This window comes from Mobula birostris, chromosome 24 (assembly GCF_030028105.1).
Source record: "Mobula birostris isolate sMobBir1 chromosome 24, sMobBir1.hap1, whole genome shotgun sequence".
NCBI classification, from domain to species: Eukaryota; Metazoa; Chordata; class Chondrichthyes; order Myliobatiformes; family Myliobatidae; genus Mobula; species Mobula birostris.
This window is the reverse complement of record NC_092393.1, coordinates 54,154,480-54,176,747: the sequence shown is the minus strand read 5'-3', so window position 1 is coordinate 54,176,747 and position 22,268 is coordinate 54,154,480. Positions and strand designations below refer to the sequence as shown.

The window sequence follows — 22,268 nt, the reverse complement described above, 5'->3', positions numbered from 1 at the left end:
GAGGAAGGTTGAACAAGTTAGGTCTTTATTCTTTGGAGTGTAGAAGGTTGAGGGGGGACTTGATAGAGGTGTTTAAAATTATGAGGGGGATTGATAAGAGTTGACGTGGATAGGCTTTTTCCATTGAGAGTGGGGGAGATTCAAACAAGAGGACATGAGTTGAGAGTTAAAGGGCAAAAGTTTAGGGGTAACATGAGGGGGAACTTCTTTACTCAGAGAGTGGTAGCTGTGTGGAACGAGCTTCCAGCAGAAGTGGTTGAGGCAGGTTCGATGTTGTTGTTTAAAGTTAAATTGGATAGATATATGGACAGGAAGGGAATGGAGGGTTATGGACTGAGTGCAGGTTGGTGAGACTAGGTGAGAGAAGGAGTTCGGCACGGACTAGAAGGGCTGAGGTGGCCTGTTTCCGTGCTGTAATTGTTATATGGTTATATGGTTACATGGTCGGCACAACATTGTGGGCTGAAGGGCCTGTAATACGCTGTAGGTCTCTATGTGGCCCTCCGGGTTGGCTCACTAGTAATTGAGGGAGCTCCTCACCCAACCCGGCCCCTGCCTCTCCAGTACTGGAAGAACCCTACACTGTGGTGCTTCCTCACCAAGCCCTTACGATGGCCGCACCAAGCTTTGGGGCATCCCTCACCATGTACTCCTGCAGCCTGGAATGCGCTATTCAGATTCTATTCCGGACTGCAAAGCCACTGCTGGAAAGGTATGCTGGAACAAATGGCAACCGGAAGATTGGAATGCTATTGAAATGCAAAGTAATTGTTATAGAAGGAAGCTGTTTGTCATTCTTTACATTTCTGGGCTGCCGTTACCCTGCTGGCTCACTGGGGCCATACCATTCCCTCAAATGCCTTATCGTCCTTCTCCTCAGGAACGTTTTCTGCCTGTTTCAGAAGAGTTCTGAGGTAACGGCTGAGCCAACGTGGGTGCCTTAGACTCTTAAACAAGAGAAATTCTGCAGGTGCTGGAAATCCACACACAAAACGCTGGAGGAACTCAGCAGGTCAGGCAGCGTCTATGGAAATGGATGGTCAACATTTCGGGCCGAGACCTTTCTTCAGGAATGAGACGGAAGAGGGAGGACACCAGAATAAAAAGGTGGGGGGGAGGGGAAGGAAGCTAGTTGGAAGGTGATAGGTGAAGAAGCCAGGTGGGTGGGAAAGGTCGGGGACCTCGTGAAGAAGAGACTTGATAGGAAAGAAGAGTGGGCCGTCGGAGAAGAAGATGGAGGAGGGTACCCATGGGGAAGCAATTGGCAGGTAAGAAGAAGTAGAAGGTCAGAGTTTGGATAAAGGAAGAGGGTGAGGGAGAAATTTTGTTCTCTGGAAGGAGAAATCGATACTCGTACCTGACGCAATATAAGGTGTTGCTCCTCCACCCTGAGGGTGGCCTTATCTTGGTACAAGGGGAGGCCATGGGCCGACACGTCGGAGTGGGAATGGGAATTAAAACGTTTGGCCGCTGGGAAGCTCCGCTTGTGGCGGATGGTGCGGAGGTGCTCGATGAAGCCGTCTCCTAATCCCCTTAGCCGCTTCCTCATGGGGCAGGCAGAACCCGGCAGGGCCGCCAGGAGAGTCGTTTAGGAGGCAGAGATGGGAAAGACCTTAAGAAATACACTCAGTGGCCACTTTATTAGATACAGAAGTGGAACCCGGTGTGGTCTTCTGCTGCTGTAGACCATCCACTTCAAGGTTTGACGTGTTGTGCATTCAGAAATGCTCTTCTGCACACTACTGTTGTTACGTGTGGTTATTTGAGTTACTGTTGCCTTCCTGTCAGCTTGAACCAGTCTGGCCATTCTCCTCTTACCTCTCATTAGCAAGACATTTTCACTCACAGAACTGCAGCGCACTGGATTTTTTTTTCTCTGTTTTTCACACCGTTCTCTGTAAACTCTGGAGACTGTTTTGCATGAAAATCCGAGGAAATCAGCAGTTTCTGAGATACTCAAACCACCTGTCAGGCACCAACCTTCATTCCCCAGTCAAAGTCACGTAAATCAGATTTCCTCCCCCATTCTGATATTCGGTCTGAACAACTGAACCTCTTGACCATGTCTGCATGCTTTTATGCATTGAGTTGCTGCCACATGATTGGTTGATTAGATATTTGCATTAACGAGCAAGCAGGTGTATCTAATAAATTGGCCACTGAGTGTAATTCACTGTGCTTCTTGTCGTACCACCTTAGCTCAGTGTTACCAACGATGACCTCCTCTTATCAATAATGACTTGAAGTAATGTTCCAGTAATTATCACCTCACAACTTTCACACACAATCTGCTCTGAGTTTGTAGGGATCTCATACACGGCCTCCATTAAAGATAAAGACCAGCTTTCTTTATTCCACGTACACCAAAACATACAGTGGAATGGGTCATTTGCATCAACAGCCAGCACAGTCTGAGGATGTGCTGGGGGCAGCCAGCAAGTGTCGCCATGCTTCCAGTGCCCACAACTCACTAACGCTATCACGTACATCTTTGGAATGTGGGTGGAAACCGGGGCACCTGGAGGAAACCCACACAGTCACGGGGAGAACGAACAAGCTCCTTACAGACAGTGAGGAGAAGTGAAACCCATTTGGAGATTGCTGGCACTGAGCTAACAGCTGTGCCATTGTGCTGCCCAGCCATGATGTGTAGCACCCATTCTAAGGATCTATTCCGGACCCAACATATCGATGCAGCTACAAAGAAGGCACACAGTGGTTATATTTCATTAGGAGTTTGAGGAGATTTGGCATGTTACCAAAGACACTCCATGGAGAGCATGGTGTACCATGGAGAGCATTCTAACTGGTTGCATCACATGGGGAGAGGGGGCAGCCACTGCACAGGATTGAAATTGGCTGCAGAAAGTTGTGAACTCGGTCAACTCCATCATGGTCACTGGCCTTCCGAGCATCCAGATCATCTTCAAGGAGCGGTGCCTCAGAAAAGCAGCATCCATCATTAAGGACCCCTGTCACCCAGGATGTGCCCTCTTCTCGTTGCTACCATCAGGGAGGAGGTACAGGAGCCTGAAGGCAAACACTCAATGATTCAGGAACAGCTTCTTCCCCTCTGCCATTGGATGCCTGAATGGACATTGAACCCAGGAACACTACCTCACTACTTTGCAAAACCCACAACATCATAATCTTGGCCCGAAACATCGACTATTTTCCATCGACTGTTGGCGCGTGGTCAAGTGGTTAAGGCATTGGACTAGTGATCTGAAGGTCGTGAGTTCGAGCCTCAGCTGAGGCAGCGTGTTGTGTCCTTGAGCAAGGCTCTGCACGTTTACAGCCCGGAGGCGACGGTTGATGCAGTATGGACAAGACAGGACAAGACAAGACACAGATGCTGTCTGACCTGCTGAGTTCCTCCAGCACTTTGTGTTGCTCTGGATTTCCAGCATCTGCAGATTTTCTTGTCTTTGTGCTACCCCACAGTACTTTTTCTTTCTTTTCTCTCTTTTTGCACTAATTATTTTTTTTTCAAATATATATGTACTACAATTCAGTGGTCCCCAACCACCGGGCCGCAAGGCATGCGCTACCGGGCCGTGAGGGAACGATATGAGTCAGCTGCACCTTTCCTCATCCCCTGTCACACACTGTTGAACTTGAACATAGGGTTGCCAACTGTCCCGTATTTGCCAGGACATCTCATATATTGGGCTAAGTTGGTTTGTCCCGTATTTCCCCCGCTAAGGCAGAGCGTTCCTATGAAACCTTTTGTGCAGAAATGGCGTGAAGCGAACAAGCAATTACTACTAATTTATATGGGAAAAATTTTTGAGCGTTCCCGGACCCAAAAGATAACCTAACAAATCATACCAAATAACACATAAAACCGAAAATAAGTAACACTAACATATAGTAAAAGCAGGAATGATATGATAAATACACAGACTATATAAAGTAGAAATAATGTATGTACAGTATAGTCAGGAAGATTAAGCCAAAACCGATTTGTGGGGAAAAAAAATTGGCACGTACGCGCATGCGCACACAGGTGCCCACGCAAGGCTTCGTGGTCATGGTAGTCTTTCCTGCGGTAAAGTGTCCCACGATTTGACTGCTACTTTTGTCCCTTATTTGGGAGTGAGAAAGTTGGCAACCCTAACTGTAAAAGACATGTTGAGGTGAGTTTAACCCTGCTTGAACACCCCCCTCCCTGGTCGGCCGGTCCGCAAGAATATTGTCAATATTAAACCGGTCCGCTGTGCAAAAAAGGTTGGGGACTCCTGTACTACATACTGCAGTTTACAGCTTTAATCACTAGGTATTGCATTGTACTGCTGCTGCATAGCAACAAATTTCACGACATATGCCGGTGATACTAAACCAGTTGCTGATTCACCACCCTGGCCAGTCCTTATCTCCATCACCAGTGTGCATCAGATCTAAAAACGCATTGTGATACTTCGTGGAAGTTTCTTTGAAAGATCTCACAAAACAATGTTTGGACAATGTTTTCTTTCAAAGTTCCTCATTCCATTTGACTTTCAACCTAGTTTCCCAGTTAGAAAGATATCCTCCCAGCAAATTCTATTTTAGATTCAGATTTTTGGTGTTCGCAGTCTTCCTTTATTTCATTCAGATTCCATGAATTCTTCGCGGGGCAGCTGAGCAGCTGAGACAGTAATACAGGAGAGAGGGAGTCAAAATTCGAGGAATCTCTCTCCACCCCCACGCCCCCTCCCAAACTTGTCAAGCTGCGACAGGAATGCAGTGGTAATGTGCTTGCGTTTATAGAGCACCTTATACATCACAGGCAGAATACCCTAAAGTGCTGAAGGATCAAGATTCACGTTTATTTATCCCGTGTACGGTGCATTGAAACATACAGTGAGATGCGTTAACAACCAACACACCCGAGGGTGTGCTGGGGGCAGCCCACAAGTGTCGTCACCCACTCCAACGCCAACATAGCACATCCACAAAGCTCAGCAGAACCACACGGAATGCAACAAGCAACAAGACAACAACAGCAAAACAAGTCTTCCCTCCTACCCACACACATGCACAGTCCTCTAACCCCAAGACAGGCCATCTTCTTCAGCCTCCAGCGGACTCAATTTCGGATGTTAACGATGATGGTGTATCAGAAGCAACTGCAATTAATTTGAACACAACAAACTCCTCAAAGCAATAACGTTATCCCTCAGAAATATTGATTGCAAGAAAATATTGGCTAGAACACCAGGATGCTTCTTCTAATCTGTGAAACTGTAGCTTGGCTCTGTTGCACCCATCTTAAAGAGTTCAAAGATGTTTTCTGTTTCCTGATTTTAACTGTAAGACACTTACCTGCTCTCAGTGGCCACTTTATTAGGTACACCTGCTCGTTAATGCCAATACCCAATCAGCCAATCACGTGGCAGCAACTCAATGCATAAAAGCATGCAGACATGGTCAAGAGATTCAGTTGTTGTTCAGACTAAGCATCAGAATGGGGAAGAAATGTGACCTTAGCGACTTTGACTGTGGAATGATTGTTGGTGCCAGATGGAGTGGTTTGAGTATCTCAGAAACTGCTGATCTCATGGGATTTTCATGCACAACTGTCTCTAGGTTACAGGGCATGGTGCAAAAAAAATCAGTGAGCAGCAGTTCTGTGGGTGAACACGCTTTGTTAATTCGAGAGTTCAGAGGAGAATGGCCAGACTGGTTCAAACTGACAGGAAGGCAACGGTAATGCAAATAGTCTGTTTTTTTATGAATTATTGTCCATTATTGTTCATTTTTTTGATGGCGCATGGCCAAGTGGTTAAGGCATCGGTCTAATGATCTGAAGGTCACTAGTTCGAGCCTCAGCTGAGGTAGCAGGTGTGTCCTTGAGCAAGGTACTTAATCACACATTGCTCTGCGATGACACCAGTGCCAAGCTGTATTGGCCCTAGTGCCCTTCCCTTGGACAACATCGGTGGCGTGGAGAAGGGAGACTTGCAGCATGGGCAACTGCCGGTCTTCCATACAACCTTGCCCAGGCCTGCGCCCTGGAAACCTTCCAAGGTGTAAATCCATGGTCTCACGAGACTAACGGATGCCTATAATTGTCCATTTTCACAATTTCTGAACAGTGTCTGACTGGGCAGAAACAACACTGGCACATCTGTTTAGCAGTGAAAAAGAGTAAAGTTCAGTTTCTAATCTAGGGTGTTCTGTAGAGATGGGCCACGTGGTTTTACAACAGTGGTGTCAGATGAGCATCTCTGAAAGCACAACATGTCAAACCTTGAAGTGGATGGGCTACAAAAGAGTATAAACATACAGTCAATGGTCACTTTATTAGGTAGAGGAGGTAACTAATAGAGTGGCCACTGAGTGTACATCATGAATTAGGAGGGATGTCTTCTGAAAGGGAGATCCTGTTAAGGCCTCAAGACCCTGGGGCCTCTCAATGATTTCCTGGCATGGTTCAGCTCAGTTTGCATCTCTTGGGTTTGGCATCTTGTGCCTAATTCCCACTCAGCTCTGTCTGAGGTTAACAGATCATAATAGGCATCTGTTAGTCTCATGAGACCATGGATTTGTGCCTTGGAAGGTTTCCAGGGTGCAGGCCTGGGCAAGGTTGTATGGAAGACCAGCAGTTGCCCATGCTGCAAGTCTCCCCTCTCCACGCCACCGATGTTGTCCAAGGGAAGGGCATTAGGACCCATACAGCTTGGCACCGGTGTTGTCACAGAGCAATGTGTGGTTAAGTGCCTTGCTCAAGGACACACATGCTGCCTCAGCCAAGGCTCGAACTAGTGACCTTCAGATCACTAGACAAACACCTTAACCACTTGGCCACGTGCCAACACGGCTAACAGATCTGCAATGTCACATTTACACAGAAGGAAGATCCCATGAGTAAGAGAAGGAGTGAACAAAATTGAGACAATTAAAAGGTTAATTGAGCAGAAAGCTAAGACCATATCTTGTCCAGAGCAAGGGAGATTTCTGGCTGCAGTTTCATAGTGCATGCAGGACTTTAACAGCGTTAATCAGTTGGTGCTGGAAATGTGGAGAAATTCCTTGATTTCCTTCTTCTTGCCAATTGCCAGGACACTGAGGAAGATAAAGAAAACTGCCAGGTCTCCTTTAAGCCTCACCAATTTTTACTGATGCACCACAGAAAGCATCTAATCCAGATCAATCACACCCTGATGTCCTGGTATGACAATCGCTCTGCCTGAGACCACAAGAAACTGCAGAGAGTTGTGGACAAGTCATGGATACCAGCCTCCCCTCCATGGGCTCTGTCCATGTTTCTTGCTGCCTCAGACAAGCAGCCAGCATAATCAAAGACACCTCCCGCCCCAGACATGCTCTCTTCTTGCCCACTGCCATTGGGAAGAAGGTACAAGATACTAAAGGTGCATATCACTAGGCTCAAGGACAGCTACCATACAGACCCTAGGAGTCAATGCCTCCCTCTGCAACTGGCTCCTTGACTTCCTGACCATCAAATCATAACCAGTAAGTACAGGCAGCAATACCTCTGCTACGGTTATTCCAAACACTGGTGCACCTCAAAGTTGCGTCCCCAGTTCCTACCCTACTCCCTGTACACTCATAACTGCATGGCCAGATTCTACTCTAACTATATCTAAACGTCTGCAGATGATGTAACCATAGTGGGCAGTACTGTACCTAAAATAGCGATGAGTCAGAGCTCAGGAAGGTGATAGAGAGCTTCGGGACACCGTGTTATGGCAACAACCTTTCTCTCAATGTCAACAAAACCAAAGAGCTGGACATTGACTTCCGGTGGTTCACACACTCCTGTCTACGTGTTGGGGTTGAGAAGGTTGAGCTTCAAGTTCCTGGATATGAATATTACCAATATGCCCCAACCATTTAGATACCACAGCCAAGAAAGCTCACCTGTGCCTGTTCTTCCCCGGGAGGCTAAAGAAATTTGGCATGTCCCCCCAGTTGACTCTTACCAATGTATATCAATGCACCAGAGAAAGCATTCTGTCTGGATACATTATGGCAACTGCTCTGCACGTGACTGCAAGAAACTGCAGAGTTCAAAGTAAATTCATTATCTAAGTATATATACGTCACCATAAACAACCCAATTAACCCCACTGGTGCATTCAGCCAGCCTGCAGAGGACAATAAACTGTGCAAATACAAAATAAGAAATAATAATAATAAATAAACAATAAATATCGAAAACATGAGCTGAAGAGATCTTGAAAGTGAGTTCGGTTGTTGGGAGAACACTTCAATGATGGGGCAAGTGAAGTTGAGTGAAGTTAACCGCGTTGGTTCAAAGGCCCAATGGTTGAAGGACACAGCTCAACACATCACGGAAACCACCCTCTGTCTGTACTGCCTGCTGCCTCAGTAAAGCAGCCAGTATAATCAAAGACCCCACCCACCCCAGACATTCTCTCCTCTCTCTACTTCCATCAGGCAGAAGATACAAAAGCCTGAAAGCAACAATCACCAACCAGGCTCAAAGACAGCTTCCATCTCATTACTATCAGATAGATTCTTGGCCTCACAATCTACCTCATTACGATTGTGCATTTATCATTTATCTGCAGTGCACTTTTTCAGTCGATTTTACACTTTATTCTGCATTGTTATTATTTTATCTTATTCTACCTCAATGCACTGTGTAATGATCTGATCTGCATTAACAGTACGCAAGACAAGCTTTTCACTGTATCTTGTTACATGTGACGATAATAAACCAGCACTAATACCATCCCACTGTTATAAGACTCTTTGGACAGTCCCCTCATATGCTGAGATGGAATATTGATGTTACAATGCCACATTCTGGCCTTGCACCTTGTTGTCTGCATTCAATGTTCCTTCTCTGTAACGATAACACTTTATTCTATATTCTGTTATTGTTTTACCGTGTACTTTGTCACCGCACTGATTTAGACAATAGACAATAGACAATAGGTGCAGGAGTAGACCATTCAGCCCTTCGAGCCAGCACCGCCATTCATTGTGATCATGGCTGATCATCCACAATCAGTACCCTTTTCCTGCCTTCTCCCCACATCCCTTCACTCCGCTATCTTTAACAGCTCTATCTAACTCTTTTTTGAAAGAATCCAGAGAATTGGCCTCCACTGCCTTCTGAGGCAGAGCATTCCACAGAACCACAACCCTCCGTGTGAAAAAGTTTTTCCTCAACTCTGTTCTAAATTGTCTACCCCTTATTCTTAAACTGTGGCCTCTGGTTCTGGACTCCCCCAACATCAGGAACATGTTTCCTTTTAGCGTGTCCAATCCCTTAATAATCTTATACATGTATGTTTCAATCAGATCCCCTCTCATCCTTCTAAATTCCAGTGTATACAACCCCAGTCGCTCCAATCTTTCAACATATGACAGTCCCTCCATCCCGGGAATTAACCTCGTGAACCTACGTTGCACTCCCTCAATAGCTAGAATGTCCTTCCTCAAATTTGGAGACCAAAACTGTACACAATACTCCAGGTGTGGTCTCACCAGGGCCCTGTACAACTGCAGAAGGACCTCTTTGCTCCTATACTTAATTCCCCTTGTTATGAAGGCCAGCATGCCATTAGCTTTCTTCACTGCCTGCTGTATCTGCATGCTTACTTTCAGTGACTGATGAACAAGGACACCTAGATCTCGTTGCACTTCCCCTTTTCCTAACTTGACACTATTCAGATAGTAATCTTTCTTCCTGTTTTTCCTACCAAAGTGGATAACCTCACATTTATCCACACTAAACTGCATCTGCCATGCATCAGCCCACTCACCCAAACTGTCCAAGTCACCCTGCATTCTCATAACATCCTCCTCACATTTCACACTGCCACCCAGCTTTGTGTCATCTGCAAATGATTTGATGAAATGACCTGTATGGGTGGCATGCAAAACAAAGAAGCTCACTCTGTCATGGTACACGTGACAAAAACAAAACAACCTGATTTACCAATTTACATCCCAAAGTATTGGGCCCTCTCAGCGATCTCTTACCTCGGTTCAGGGTGGAGCGCGTCCCCAGTTTCGGTGTCTTGTGCCTTAATTCCTGACGGGGGTCCTTCTCTGGTGCCATTTTAGCAATGTTGCTTCACACAGAATTCAGGCTCTGCATAATGAGATTGGGATGGGTCAGAGGTCATTGAGCATAGAACCAAATCTTATTGTTGCTACTATTATTTCTTCTTTTTTTTCCTCTTTCTTTTTGTATTTGGAGTTTGTTGGGCCTCCAACCTCCAGCGGACTCAATTTCGGACATTATTATTATAACCCCTTCCCCCCCCAATTATACCTCTCCTTTGGACCCTGACTCTCACATTCACCATCGTTCTGTTCTGCCACTCTTTACTTGTTCACGCTCAAGTTCAAGTTTATTGTCGTTCGACCATACACAAGTATACAGCTAAATGAAACATCGTTCCTCTGGGACAATGCAAAATAGTACATTTATCACATATGGCACATAAAATAATAGAAGCATAATAATATTAACAGATAATTAAAAATATTCTGTAGATGTACAAGTTGGCATAAAGTGCATATATTACATTTAGTTAAATATACAACAGAGTAGTGTCATAAATAATGTGTACCAGGTGTTCAGAAGTCTCACAGCCTGGGAGAAGAAGCTGTTACCCAGCCTAACTGTCCTTGTTCTTGTACTGCAGTACTTTCTGCTTGAGAGTAAGAGATCAAAGTGACTGTGGGATGGATGGGAGGGTTCTTGACAATGCGGACTGCTCCTGGCTGGGGGCTGATAGGTGCAGGTGACAGAAGATTGCAGATAATAGAATCGCCTTTATAGATGTCAAGTGTACAGTATATTGACCAGCTGCATCACTGCAGCCTGGTATGGAAATATCAATGCTTTTGAAAGGAAAATCCTACACAAAAGGAGTGGACATGGCCCAGTCCGTCATGGGCAAAGTCCTCCCACCATTGAGCATATCTACACGAAACGCTCTCTCAGGAAAGCAGCAACCATCATCTAGGACCCCCACCACCCAGGCCATGCTCTCTTCTTGCTGCTGCCATCAGGATGAAGGTACAGGAGCCTCAAGACTCACTCCACCAGGTTCGGGAACAGTTATGACCCCTCAATCATCAGGCTCTTGAACTAATGGGGATAACTCCACTCATTCTCACTTGCCCCATCACTTAACTGTTCCCACAACCTATGGACTCACTTTCAAGGACTTTTCGTCTCATGTTCTCAATATTTAGCATTTACTTATTTAATATAATTTTTTTTCTTCTGTATTTGCACAGTTTGTTGTTTTTTTTTGCCACATTGGTTGTTTGACTGTCCTGCTGGCTGCAGTCTTTCATTGATTCTATTATGGTTCTTGGATTTACTGAGTATGCCCTTAAGAAAATGAATCTCGGGGTTGCCTATGGTGATGTATATGTACTTTGATAATCAATTTACTTTGAACTTGATAGGAAAGGGAGATGGAGCATGGAATCAAATAAGGGAGGTGGGGAGAGCAGTAGGAATAGGGGAAGAGCATGTGGATGAAGAGCAGATGGAGGAGAAAGAAACGGTGTCGGTGGGGGGAGAGCTGGGAGTGGGGTGGGTGTAGAGGAACTGGACTGCCCAGCAGGAGAGAGAAAGGGACAGAGGAGGAGTAAATTACTTGAAATTGGAGAATTAGAAATTAGGATGTGGGGAGCAACCGGAGAAACCCACATGGTCACAGGGAGAACATGCAGGCTCTGCCTGGACAGAAACCATTCTGGATTAGACCCGGGGTGCCTGGTCCTGTACCTGCTGCACCACTCTGCCCTCTAGTGGACGTTAGCGGGAGCGATCGCAGTGCAGGGTTTCCCGAATAAGTAATCACTCTTCACCATTGTACCGCTGGTGTAAAAGATGCTATTTAAATGCAGGTCGCTTTTACACTAGGTTTTACTGATTAGTGTGCCTGCCAGCGACAGAGATGGTAGACAGCAAGGCAGCAGTCTGTTCTGTTTAGCTGTGATCGTGCTATAATTTTTTTTGTTGTACCTGGCATTTCATTTAGAATCAGTCAGAATCAGCTTCATTATTACCGATCACTTGCCAGCTTGTACTCCTTCCCCTACCGCTGTCGTGTACGAGCTATATGTGCCTTGTGCTGTGAATGATTGTTGGTACTGTGTTTTGCACCCTGGCCCCGGAGTAATGCTGTTTCGTTTGTCTGTATTCATGTATGGCTGAATGACAACTAATCTTCAGCTTGAACTAGAGGACACACAAAATGCTGGAGGAACTCAGCATCTATGGAGAAGATTAATGAGACAGCAGAAGCCGAAACGACATCATTCCGCACATGCCAGGGATCCGAGCTGTAAACAGAAAGCACTGGAAGTCTCGGCAGGGCAGACAGCATCTGTGGAGCGAGAAACAGGGTGAATATTTATGGGGGGGGGGAGGAGCAGTGCATATCCTTCATATGTGGAGGACACAGTTTTGAGGTGAAGGGGGGAGTTTAAAGGAGATGAGCAGGGAAGGTTTTCATACATGGTGGTCGCCTGGCACGGGCTCAAGGGAAGCAGACATGATAACAGACACCTGGACTGGCATGAGAAGGAGAGATGGAGGGAAATGGAGAGATGGGATGACCGGAACACTGTATTCTGCGTCTTTTTCTATGCACTTAGTGTGTGGAATTACGTGTCTGGGCTGCACGCAAACAAAAGCTTTTCACTGTATCTCGATACATATGACAACAATAAACCAACGCCAATCAGTTCAATGTGTCATCATGGTCACCCCAGACACTTTTTTAGTGAAAACAGCGCGGCCCTTCGATACACGCTGCCCCAGCAAGCCCACAACCCCGATTAACCCTAACCTAACCGCGAGACCATTGACAGTCCCGTGGAAGGATTTCAAGGTACCCGGGGAAATCCCACGCATTCCGCCGGAATCGAGCCGCGCACTCCGGAACGCCCGGAGCTGGAATACTACCCGCGGCGCCCAACGGCGGGCCGAACGGCCTGTTGCTATTCTGTACCGTTTTATGGAGGCACAAGACACTGCAGATGCTGGGATCCGGAGTGAACTCAGCGGGTCGGGCAGCATCTGTAGAGGGGAATGGGCAGTTGATGGATGGGGTGGAGACCCTTCATCTAGTCTAATAGGTAGAGGGGAGAGAACGGGGGGGGGAGGGTAAAGGGAAGAAAGATCCGATTATCTTCCCTCTAGCTGTCCCCCTACTTGACCCGCCGAGTTCTTTCAACATCGTGTGCGTTGTTGCTCTGCTCTCTGGTACCCGCGGCTGCACCTCTGCCCCACCGAGATCAGATATTGCGGGGTTTACGGACGGCCGAGGGGTGGAGCGGGGGTGGGAACGGGCGCCCCCTTTAAATAGCCGGGCGTCGCGACGCAGAGTTTGTCCGCCCGTTGCTCCCGCCAGCCGCGGGGAATTCGCTGATGCGCCAGCCTCTGGAGGCTGACATGCCTGTCTATTTATAGTGAACCCCCGCCGACCTCCAGAACAGGACGGCGGCTGCCGCAATGTCAGCGGGCGCTGCCTGACTCCCGGGCCGGAGGGGAAGGGGAGCGGCCGGCCAGTCATGGAGCCCCGGGGGCCGTTCCTGAACCCCGCGGCCGTGCTCTCGCCCCTGGGGCTGGTGCGCGTCCTGCAGAGCGTGGCTTGCTGCATCGCCCTCAGCCTGGTGGCTCACGACGGGGGCTCAGAGGGAGCCCCCGGCCACTTCTGCATGTTCTCTTGGGGCTTCAGCCTGGCTCTCAGCGCCCTGATCGTCTGCTTCGAATTCACCCGCCTACACAGCTGCCTGAGCCTATCGTGGGACAACTTCACCATCTCCATCGCCCTGTTGGCAGCCTTGATGAACCTGACGGCCACCGTGGTCTACCCGGTCTATTACGTGGATCTGAACTGCCAGGACTGCCGCTCCAGGGACTTCAGGATCTCGGCCACCGTCTGCTCGGCCGTCGCCTGCATCGTCTACGGCTTGGAGGTACATTTCACCCGGGCCAGACCGGGACACTTGGCCGGTTACATGGCCACCACGCCCGGGCTGCTGAAGGTGGTCCAAGCGTACGTGGCCTGCATCATCTTTGGCGCCTTGCTCAATGACAGCGAGTACAGTCGCTATGCGGCCACCCAGTGGTGTGTGGCGGTTTACTCGGTCTGCTTCATCTTCACCGTGCTGGTCATCGGGCTGAACGTGTCGGGGAGGGCGGCCCTCGTCCACTGCCCCCTGGGCAGAATGGTGGTGCTGCACACTTTCTTCTCCGCCCTGCTGTACCTGAGCGCCGCTATCGTCTGGCCCATCTTCTGCTTCGACAGCAAGTACGGCTCGCCGGAGCGGCCGGCCAGCTGCAGCCGCGGCCACTGCCCCTGGGACAGCCAGCTGGTCATCGCCATCTTCACCTACGTCAACCTCATCCTGTACGTGGCCGACCTGGTGTACTCGCAGAAGATCCTGTACGTGACCCAGTCCTGAGCAATCGCCCGCCCCACCTTCGGCCACCTGGAGACCCCAAGAGTCTGCAGGCCCTACGGTCCGGAGATGCTGGAGAAAATCAGCAGGTCGGGCAGCATCTGTCGGGGGCAAATGGGACAGTTGACGACTGGGTCCTAGGGTCTTCATCTGAACTGTAAGATAGAATCAGATTTAATACCACTGTCATATGTTGTGAAATTTGTTGTTTTGCAGCAAACTTAGTAGGTCAATTGGCCATTGTAAATTGTCCTGTGATTCGGCTGATGTTAATTAGGTGTGTTGCCGGGTGACGAGCCTTGTAGGGCCGGAGGGGGCTGTTCTGTGGGGTATCTCTAAATCAATAAACAACATTTTAATAAGTTGTGCAAAAATAGTGAGGTACTATTCCAAGAACGTAAGAAATAGGAGTAGAAGTAAGCCATCTGGCCCATCAAGCCTGCCCCGCCATTCATGGCTGATCTGGCTATGGACTCCTCTCCACCTACCTGCCTTTTCCCCATAACCCTTAATTTCCCTACTATACAAAAAACTATCCAACCTTGTCTCAAGTATATTTTCTGAGGTAGCCTCCATTGGGCAGAGTCCATGGTTCATTGTCTGTTGGGAAATCTGATGGTGGAGGGGCAGAAACTATGGGGGGTGGGGAGAAAAATAGCCAGTATAGCTCCTGCTCCGTCCCTTCCCTTCACCTTTTTATACCAGCAATCTACATTCTATCTTTCAGTCCGGACAAAGGGCCTTGACCTCCGGAACATTGACTCTCCATCTCCCTCTGCATATGCTGCCTGGCCCCCTGAGTTCCTGCCCACCACCCGACTCCAGGACCTGCAGTCTCTTGCGTTTCTGGTCTGCTGGAGGAACTCAGCGGGTCAGGCAGCGTGCGTGGGAGGAGTTCCTCTCCCCGCCGTTGTCGCTGGACCGGCAGATTGCTTGGCTGCATCCTCGTGACGGTGACGACCCCTCCGGGCCCAAGCGTAGGCCGCCACTGCCTGATTCCCTGCTCTTCAAGCAACGCACATAAGAATTGCTGGTGGAATGCAGCAGGCCAGGCAGCATCTATAGGAAGAGGTACAGTCGACGTTTCGGGCCGAGACCCTCTTCAACATCGGATGCAAACGGGTCTGCTTTTGAGATTCCGAGTACTCTATTGCTGCTTACACCAGTGCAATTAAGTTCCTTGCTGGCACGAAACTGACAGAGTGAAACAGCATACAGCAATCTGCCCGAGGAAGTGGCGGATGCGGGTTTGATAGTTTGGATAAGCACATGGATGGGAGGGTTATGGAGGGCTATGGTCCAGGCGCAGGTTGAAGGGACTGGGCCGATAGTAGTTTAGCATAGACTGGATGGGCTGAAGGGCCTGTTTCTCTGCTGTAGTTCTCTATGACTCTAATGGTAATCAATAACATCATAAACTACATCATGGTTTAAACACAAAATGCTGGAGGAACTCAGCAGGTCAGGCAGCATCTATGGAGAGGAGTAGAGATGATATTTCTGGCTGGGTGAAGAGTCTCAGCCCGAACTGTTGACTCTTCATTTCTTTCTATAGATGCCGCCTGACTGGCTGAGTTCCTCCAGTATTGTGTGTGTTACTCTGGATTTCCAGCATCTGCAGAACCTCTTGTGTTTGAAATGGTGCAAAATGGTTAGGCAAAAGTTTTTTTTTCCCCGTCAATGTGTGTGTCGGGGTAAGGGGAAGTGAGACAAGCAAATTGTTGATTACGAATGTAGAAGCGTCTGACCGCCTTTCTGAAGGAACTCTGGCATCAAAGCAGTTTGCCGCAGAGACACAAGAGAGCGAAGGTGCTGGAACCTGGAGCAACAGTTTGCTGGTCGAGCAGTGTCTGTGGAGGAGGAAGGATTTGGCCACGTTTACGGGTTGAGAGCCTGCATCAGGTTCCTCCAGCAGAGTGTTTGTTGCTCGACGGTGGGAATCTGAAATCTAAGTAGAAACTGCTGGGTCGCTCGGCAGCTCTGGTGTTAATGTTTTGGAACTGCTGGCAGCTGGCTGGTTTGAAACTATAATTAGTCCAGTTTGTGTCTGGCTAAGCCATTCACAGTGATGGCTCCACCAAATATGTGGGTATGTGGGTGGAACATAAGGTTGATCACCACCCACTGGATGTCAAAAATGTTGATTCAACTCAGGGGCTGCAACGTGGGATGGGTTGGCTGGTACAGGTATGATGGGCTGAATGGCTTCCTTCCATGTCCGAGATTTTCCATGATTCCAGCATTGTCTGACTATATTATATTGTTGCTGCTTTGTGCCTTGGACAGGATATTGATATTCTGTTAGCTTGAACCTAAGCGTATTAACAAGAACCAGAAATGAGAAGTGAGGTGGGTGTTTAAGGAAAGCAGGGAACAAGTTTTAATAATAATTAAAATAGCACTAATATGTGTGTCCATGTTAGAATAATATGCTGGGGCTGCTTACACAAGTCAAACAGTAATGTTCATACTGTCGCACCATTAATGCTCCACTGTATTTTAGGTTGAAGCGTCAGATAAGGGCATAAGGCATAGGAGCAGAACTAGGCTATTCAACCCATCGAGTCTGCTCTGCTATTCCATCAAGAGTGGTTTATTACCCCTCCCACTCCCCATTCTTATGCCGCCCCCCCATAACCTTTGATGCTCCTAATGGTCACCAGATGAGGAATAGAAAAAGAGGGAAGGAGGGAAGGTGGTTCAATATTCGTCTGCTGTGGCTTCACATGAGTGAAGATGGGGATGTTTAGGGTGGGTCTGAAGTCACACATTGGCCAGATTCTGTTATCAGCTGCTCATAAATCTCAAACGAAGCTTCAAAAAAAAATCAAATGTCACCAAAAACAAAACTGACAGGAATGCTCCAAAATATAAGCCAAAACTTCAGAAAACAAGTCCTAATTTTGAACACGAGATTCTACAGATGCTGGAAATACAGAGTAGGACCACGCAAAATGCTGGAGGAACTCAGCAGGTCAGGCAGCATCTGTGGAAATGAATAAACAGTGTTTCAGGCCAAGACCCTTCGTCAGGCTTGATGACGTTCAGCCCGAAATGTTGACTTTTTACTCCTTTCCAGAGATGCTGCCTGACCTTCCAAGTTCCTCCAGCGTTTCGTGTATGTTTCTCCTCGTTTTAGATTTAGGCATTGCAAATGAAGAACTGAAAACACCTAAACATGCATTTATTTTTTATATATAAAAGTGGCAAATACTTAAGCAAGGTTATTGACCCAAAGCCTGAACTGATTCTCTTTCTTGTAATGCATCCTCACCTGTTCACCTGTCCAGGATTTTTGTGTTAATTGTTATGATCTTGGTGTGTATTATTACAAAGAATTTTCTGAATGTAATTAATTGATTGACTCCCAAGGTCTGTGCCTGCGTTCACACTCTACAAGCCTCCTCCCACCCTCTTTAACTCGCACTTTCAGCACTTCTTTCCCTCCCCTTCTCTGCCATGTGTTTATCCTGTTTCCTGTCACATGACTGCTTTGGCCTGAACCACTTCCTGTGGTAAGGAACTCCACACTCTGGCTAAGGCAGTTTCTCCTGTTTTTCCAATTATTTTGATTAGTTATTATCTTATAATTATGAATCCTAGTTTAGGTCTCACCCATAAGTGGAATCATATTTGTCTCCAATTATCTGCAATCAGTGGTCACTTTACTAGGTGTTTCCTGTACTTCACGGTTTGGTGTGCCATGTGTTCAGAGATGCTTTTCTGCTCACCACAGCTGCTGTAGCCCGTCCACTTCATGGTTCAATGTGTTGTGCATTCAGAGATGCTCTTATGCACATGGCTGGTGTAACATGTGGTTATTTGAGTTACTGTCAACTTCCTGTCAGCTTAAACCAGTCTGGCCATTCTCCTCTGACCTCTCTCCATTGACAAAGTGCTTTCGCCAGCAAAGCTGCCGATCACTGGATGTTTTTTTTTGTTTTCCCACACCATTCTTTGTAAACTCTAGAGGCTGTTGTGTGTGAAAATCGCAGGAGATCAGCAGTTTCTGAGATACTCAAACCACCCTGTCTGGCACCAACAATTATTTCACAGTCGTAGTCACTTAAATCACATTTCTTCCCCATTCTGATGTTTGGTCTGAACGACAACTGAACCTCTTGACCATGACTGCATGCTTTTATGCATTGAGTTGCTGCCACATGATTGGCTGATTAGATATTTGCATTAAAGAGCAGGTGTACCTAGCAAAGTGGCCACCAAGTATATGCTATAAATAATCATGAAGACCTCTATGAGTCTCCTTCTGTCCAGTTAAAAGAATTTGCTTGTTTATCTTCCCTGACAGCTTATCATCTCTCACTCTGTTAAGACTTTGTTGTCCCTTCTCCGATAGATCTATAACTTTTTACTAATATAGAGACCAATATTGTATGAAGTATTCATGGTGTAACTTAACACAACTCCTCTGGAAGTAGACCTCAAGGCCTTGTAATGGCCCATTTCGCCCTTGTCATTATATTTTATTCTGTGAACACATTGAAATAATCACGGTGTTACTGTGTAGAAATGTATTTTGTAGCTCTGAATTAATTTGGCCCTTTGGACCAAGCTGTCTCTTTTTAATCCTACTCCCGAATCTAGCAGAGCAGGCATGAAATTAAATTTGCCAGGTTTTATCGAAGGGCGTGCACCCAATTCCTTGATGTTATGGGGTGAACGTGAGTGCGTGCATTCACTAGGTCCCATAAAAACTTTATTGAGGTGTCTATGCCCCTGCCTAGAACACACTACAAATATATAGAGTGTTCCATTAAATATTCCAAACTGTTGATTCAAAATGTTGGCGTCTTTCTAACTTGCATTTTATATGTAGAGAGTCAGAAAAGTGTTAATGCTCTATAGGAGCAGAGTTTGGCCATTCGGCCCCTCAAGTCTGCTCTGGATTCCATCATGGCCCTCTCAACCCCATTCTCCTACCTTCTCCTTGTACCCTCTGACACCCCTACTAATCAAGAACCTATCAACCTCCGCTTTAAATATATCCGGTGACTTGGCCTCCACGGCTGTCATTGGCAATAAATTCCACAGATTCACCCTCCACTGGCTAAAGAAATTTTTTCCTATCTCTGAACTGAAGAGACATCCTTGTATTCCGAACCTGTGCCACACCACCACTATAAGAAACATCCTCTCCACATCCAGTCTGTCTGGGCCTTTTTATATTTAATAAGCTTCAATGAGATCTCCCCCTCATTCTTCTAATCTCCAGCAAGTACAGGCCGAGAGCCATCAAATGCTCTTCATATGTTAACCCTTTCATTCCTGGGATTATTCTTATGAACCTCCTCTGGACCCTCACCAATGCCAGCACAGCCTTTCTTAGATAAGGGGCCCTACTCCGCTCACGCAAGTGTGGCCTGACCAATACTTTATAAAGCCTCAGCATTACATTCTTGCTTCTATATTCTGGTCCTCTTGAAATTAATCCTAATCAGAAACAGAATCAGGTTTAATATCACTGGCAAACAGTATGCCTGGAAATTTGTTGTTTGTACAAATTCCTACAAGCAGGATTTTATTTTCCCACGTAGGACGCCTCTGTAGCGTGGAGGTTAGCGCAATACCATTACAGCCCTTTGCGTCGGAGCTTGGAGTTCAATTCCATGTCTTCTGCAATGAGTTTGTACGTGTCCTTCTCGTGGAATGCGTGGGTTTTTCCTGGGCACTCCGGTTTCTTCCCAAGTTCAAAGATGTACCGGATAGGTTAATTGGTCATTGTGAATTGTCCCGTGATTAGGTTAGGGTTAAATCAGGTTTGTCAGGGGTTGCTGGGGCAGCATGGCTCGAAGGGCAGAATGGCCCACTCTGCACTGTATCTCTAAATAAATAAAAGCTGTTTACACCCAATCCACCAGCAGTAACTAGTCATACCTAAAAGTACTTGATATTTCCCAAGCGTGTTTACCTGATAAGATAAAATGTCTCCCAGAGTGTGTATCTCAGGATGTAAGTGTAATGTCTCACTGGTACAGATTTTATTTGGGTAAGGTAGAATGTGTGCTGTACGTGCTTTCTGCTGCTTGCATTAGGCTTGGCTTTCAGCCAGAGCTCGCGATGAAAAGATTTCCTTTGTTATGTTTTAGCTGAATCAGCGTGTTAATGAGGCTGAAGCCAAACAGGGTGTCTAACCAGGCCTGTTAAACAGAATTTGCTCAATGCAGCATGTACGGTGTGACTGGAGACTTCAATACTTTCAAATATCTAACATCTGTTGTTATGGTCATTTTCTGGGTAAAATCAGGCTTCTCAATCTGAACGCATGGATGCAATTTAAGCGTTTACTTGCACAGATTTACTACTTTGATATGTTAATCAGGATGAATATTAACTGACATGTAGCAGAGCATGCAACGTTACAATGCAGTTAACTCAATTAGCAATATCAAGTGTAAATTATTTAATGCTATTTTGAAAAAAAACTATGCAGTAAAAACTGCAATTAAGACTGTAATCCATCCTGGAATAATAGCAACTGTTATAATTAATGTGTTTACTGTGTGATGAAAATAAAACTTATTTATTATCTTGTGCCTATGTCTTACACTTTGTGTCAGATTATGGAGGTATAAGGAAACAAACTGTGCGGGTGCTGGAATTCTCACTGGGTATGGCAGTGCAAGTGGAAATATGGAAATGCAGTTTAATATTTTGGTGTGGATCTCATGCCACTGGTATAAACAGGGTAAGCATTTGAAACAAGGACTTCAGACACTCTGATACAAGCCCAGAACACTGCAGCAAGGACAGAAAATGCTGTTTTCCTCCCCCAGCCACTGTGGTTGTTTCTCTTCTGTTCCTGACAAACTCGTATGAAAGACACACACACACACAATGCTATAGCAGGCAGCATCTATGGAAGTGAATAAACAGTTGACGTTTCAGGCCGAGACCCTTCTCAGGACTGGAAAGGAAAGCAGGGAGATGCCAGAATAAAAAGGTGGGGGGAGACGGGAAGGAGGCTAGCTAGAAGGTGATAGGTGAAGCCAGGTGGGTGGGAAAGGTAAAGGGCTGGAGAGGAAGGAATCCGATAGGAGAAGAGGGTGAAAGATGCCTCAAACAAGAGGAAATCTGCAGATGCTGGAAATCCAAGCGACACACACAAAATGCTGGAGGAACTCAACAGGCCAGGCAGCATCTATGGGGGGTAAAAAAAATATGGTTGACGTTTCAGGCCAAAACGTCGACTGTACTTTCCCATAGATGCTGCCTGGCCTGCTGAGTTCCTCCAGCATCTTGTGAAAGGTGCCTCTTGCCTTTGATAGAGCCTTTTTTTAAAAGTATTTTCACGTGCTGAGAATGTCCTAAAGAACTCCACAAACAGCAAATTCCTTCTGGTGCAGTCAGTCCTGCCAATACCTGAGAGCCACTTTGCAGAGTGAAGCCTCATCACCTCCAACTGGATGAATGAGCTTCCTACCTGTTCTCTGTCAGTCAGAGGAGGATACTGGTCTGTTTGCTGGGGGAGACACTGTTACACACTTGGAAAGGTCCTTTTGGCTTTTAATATCAACTTGGACACACATAAATGGAGCTTTAATTTGCAGTGTGACCCAACTACCAAAGCACCTCTGATAAAGGATCACTCACTAGATGCTGAATTAAGACATTACCTTGGATGTATATGCTTAATTTGTGCATAATGCTTAGTGCCATTACTTTGTGATTCACATTTTAATAAACTACTCCTGCCTGTTGCTGAAGCTGTATTCCCTTAAACACAAAGGACTCGACAGATGTGGAAATCCAGAGCAACGCACACAAAATGCTTGAGGAACTCAGTAGGTCAGGTAGTGTCTATGTAGGTGGAATAAACAGTCGTA

General features: G+C 46.6%; 1 protein-coding gene across 1 annotated transcript; it reads left to right on the top strand.

The window, feature by feature from the left end:
- Positions 1–13,396: 13,396 nt before the first annotated feature.
- Positions 13,397–20,959, top strand: LOC140187238 (myeloid-associated differentiation marker-like protein 2). Its single transcript, XM_072242340.1, has one exon. The coding sequence runs from the start codon at positions 13,531–13,533 to the stop codon at positions 14,425–14,427; it is 897 nt and encodes a 298-aa protein (XP_072098441.1). The 5' UTR covers positions 13,397–13,530; the 3' UTR covers positions 14,428–20,959.
- The last annotated feature ends 1,309 nt before the right edge of the window (positions 20,960–22,268 follow it).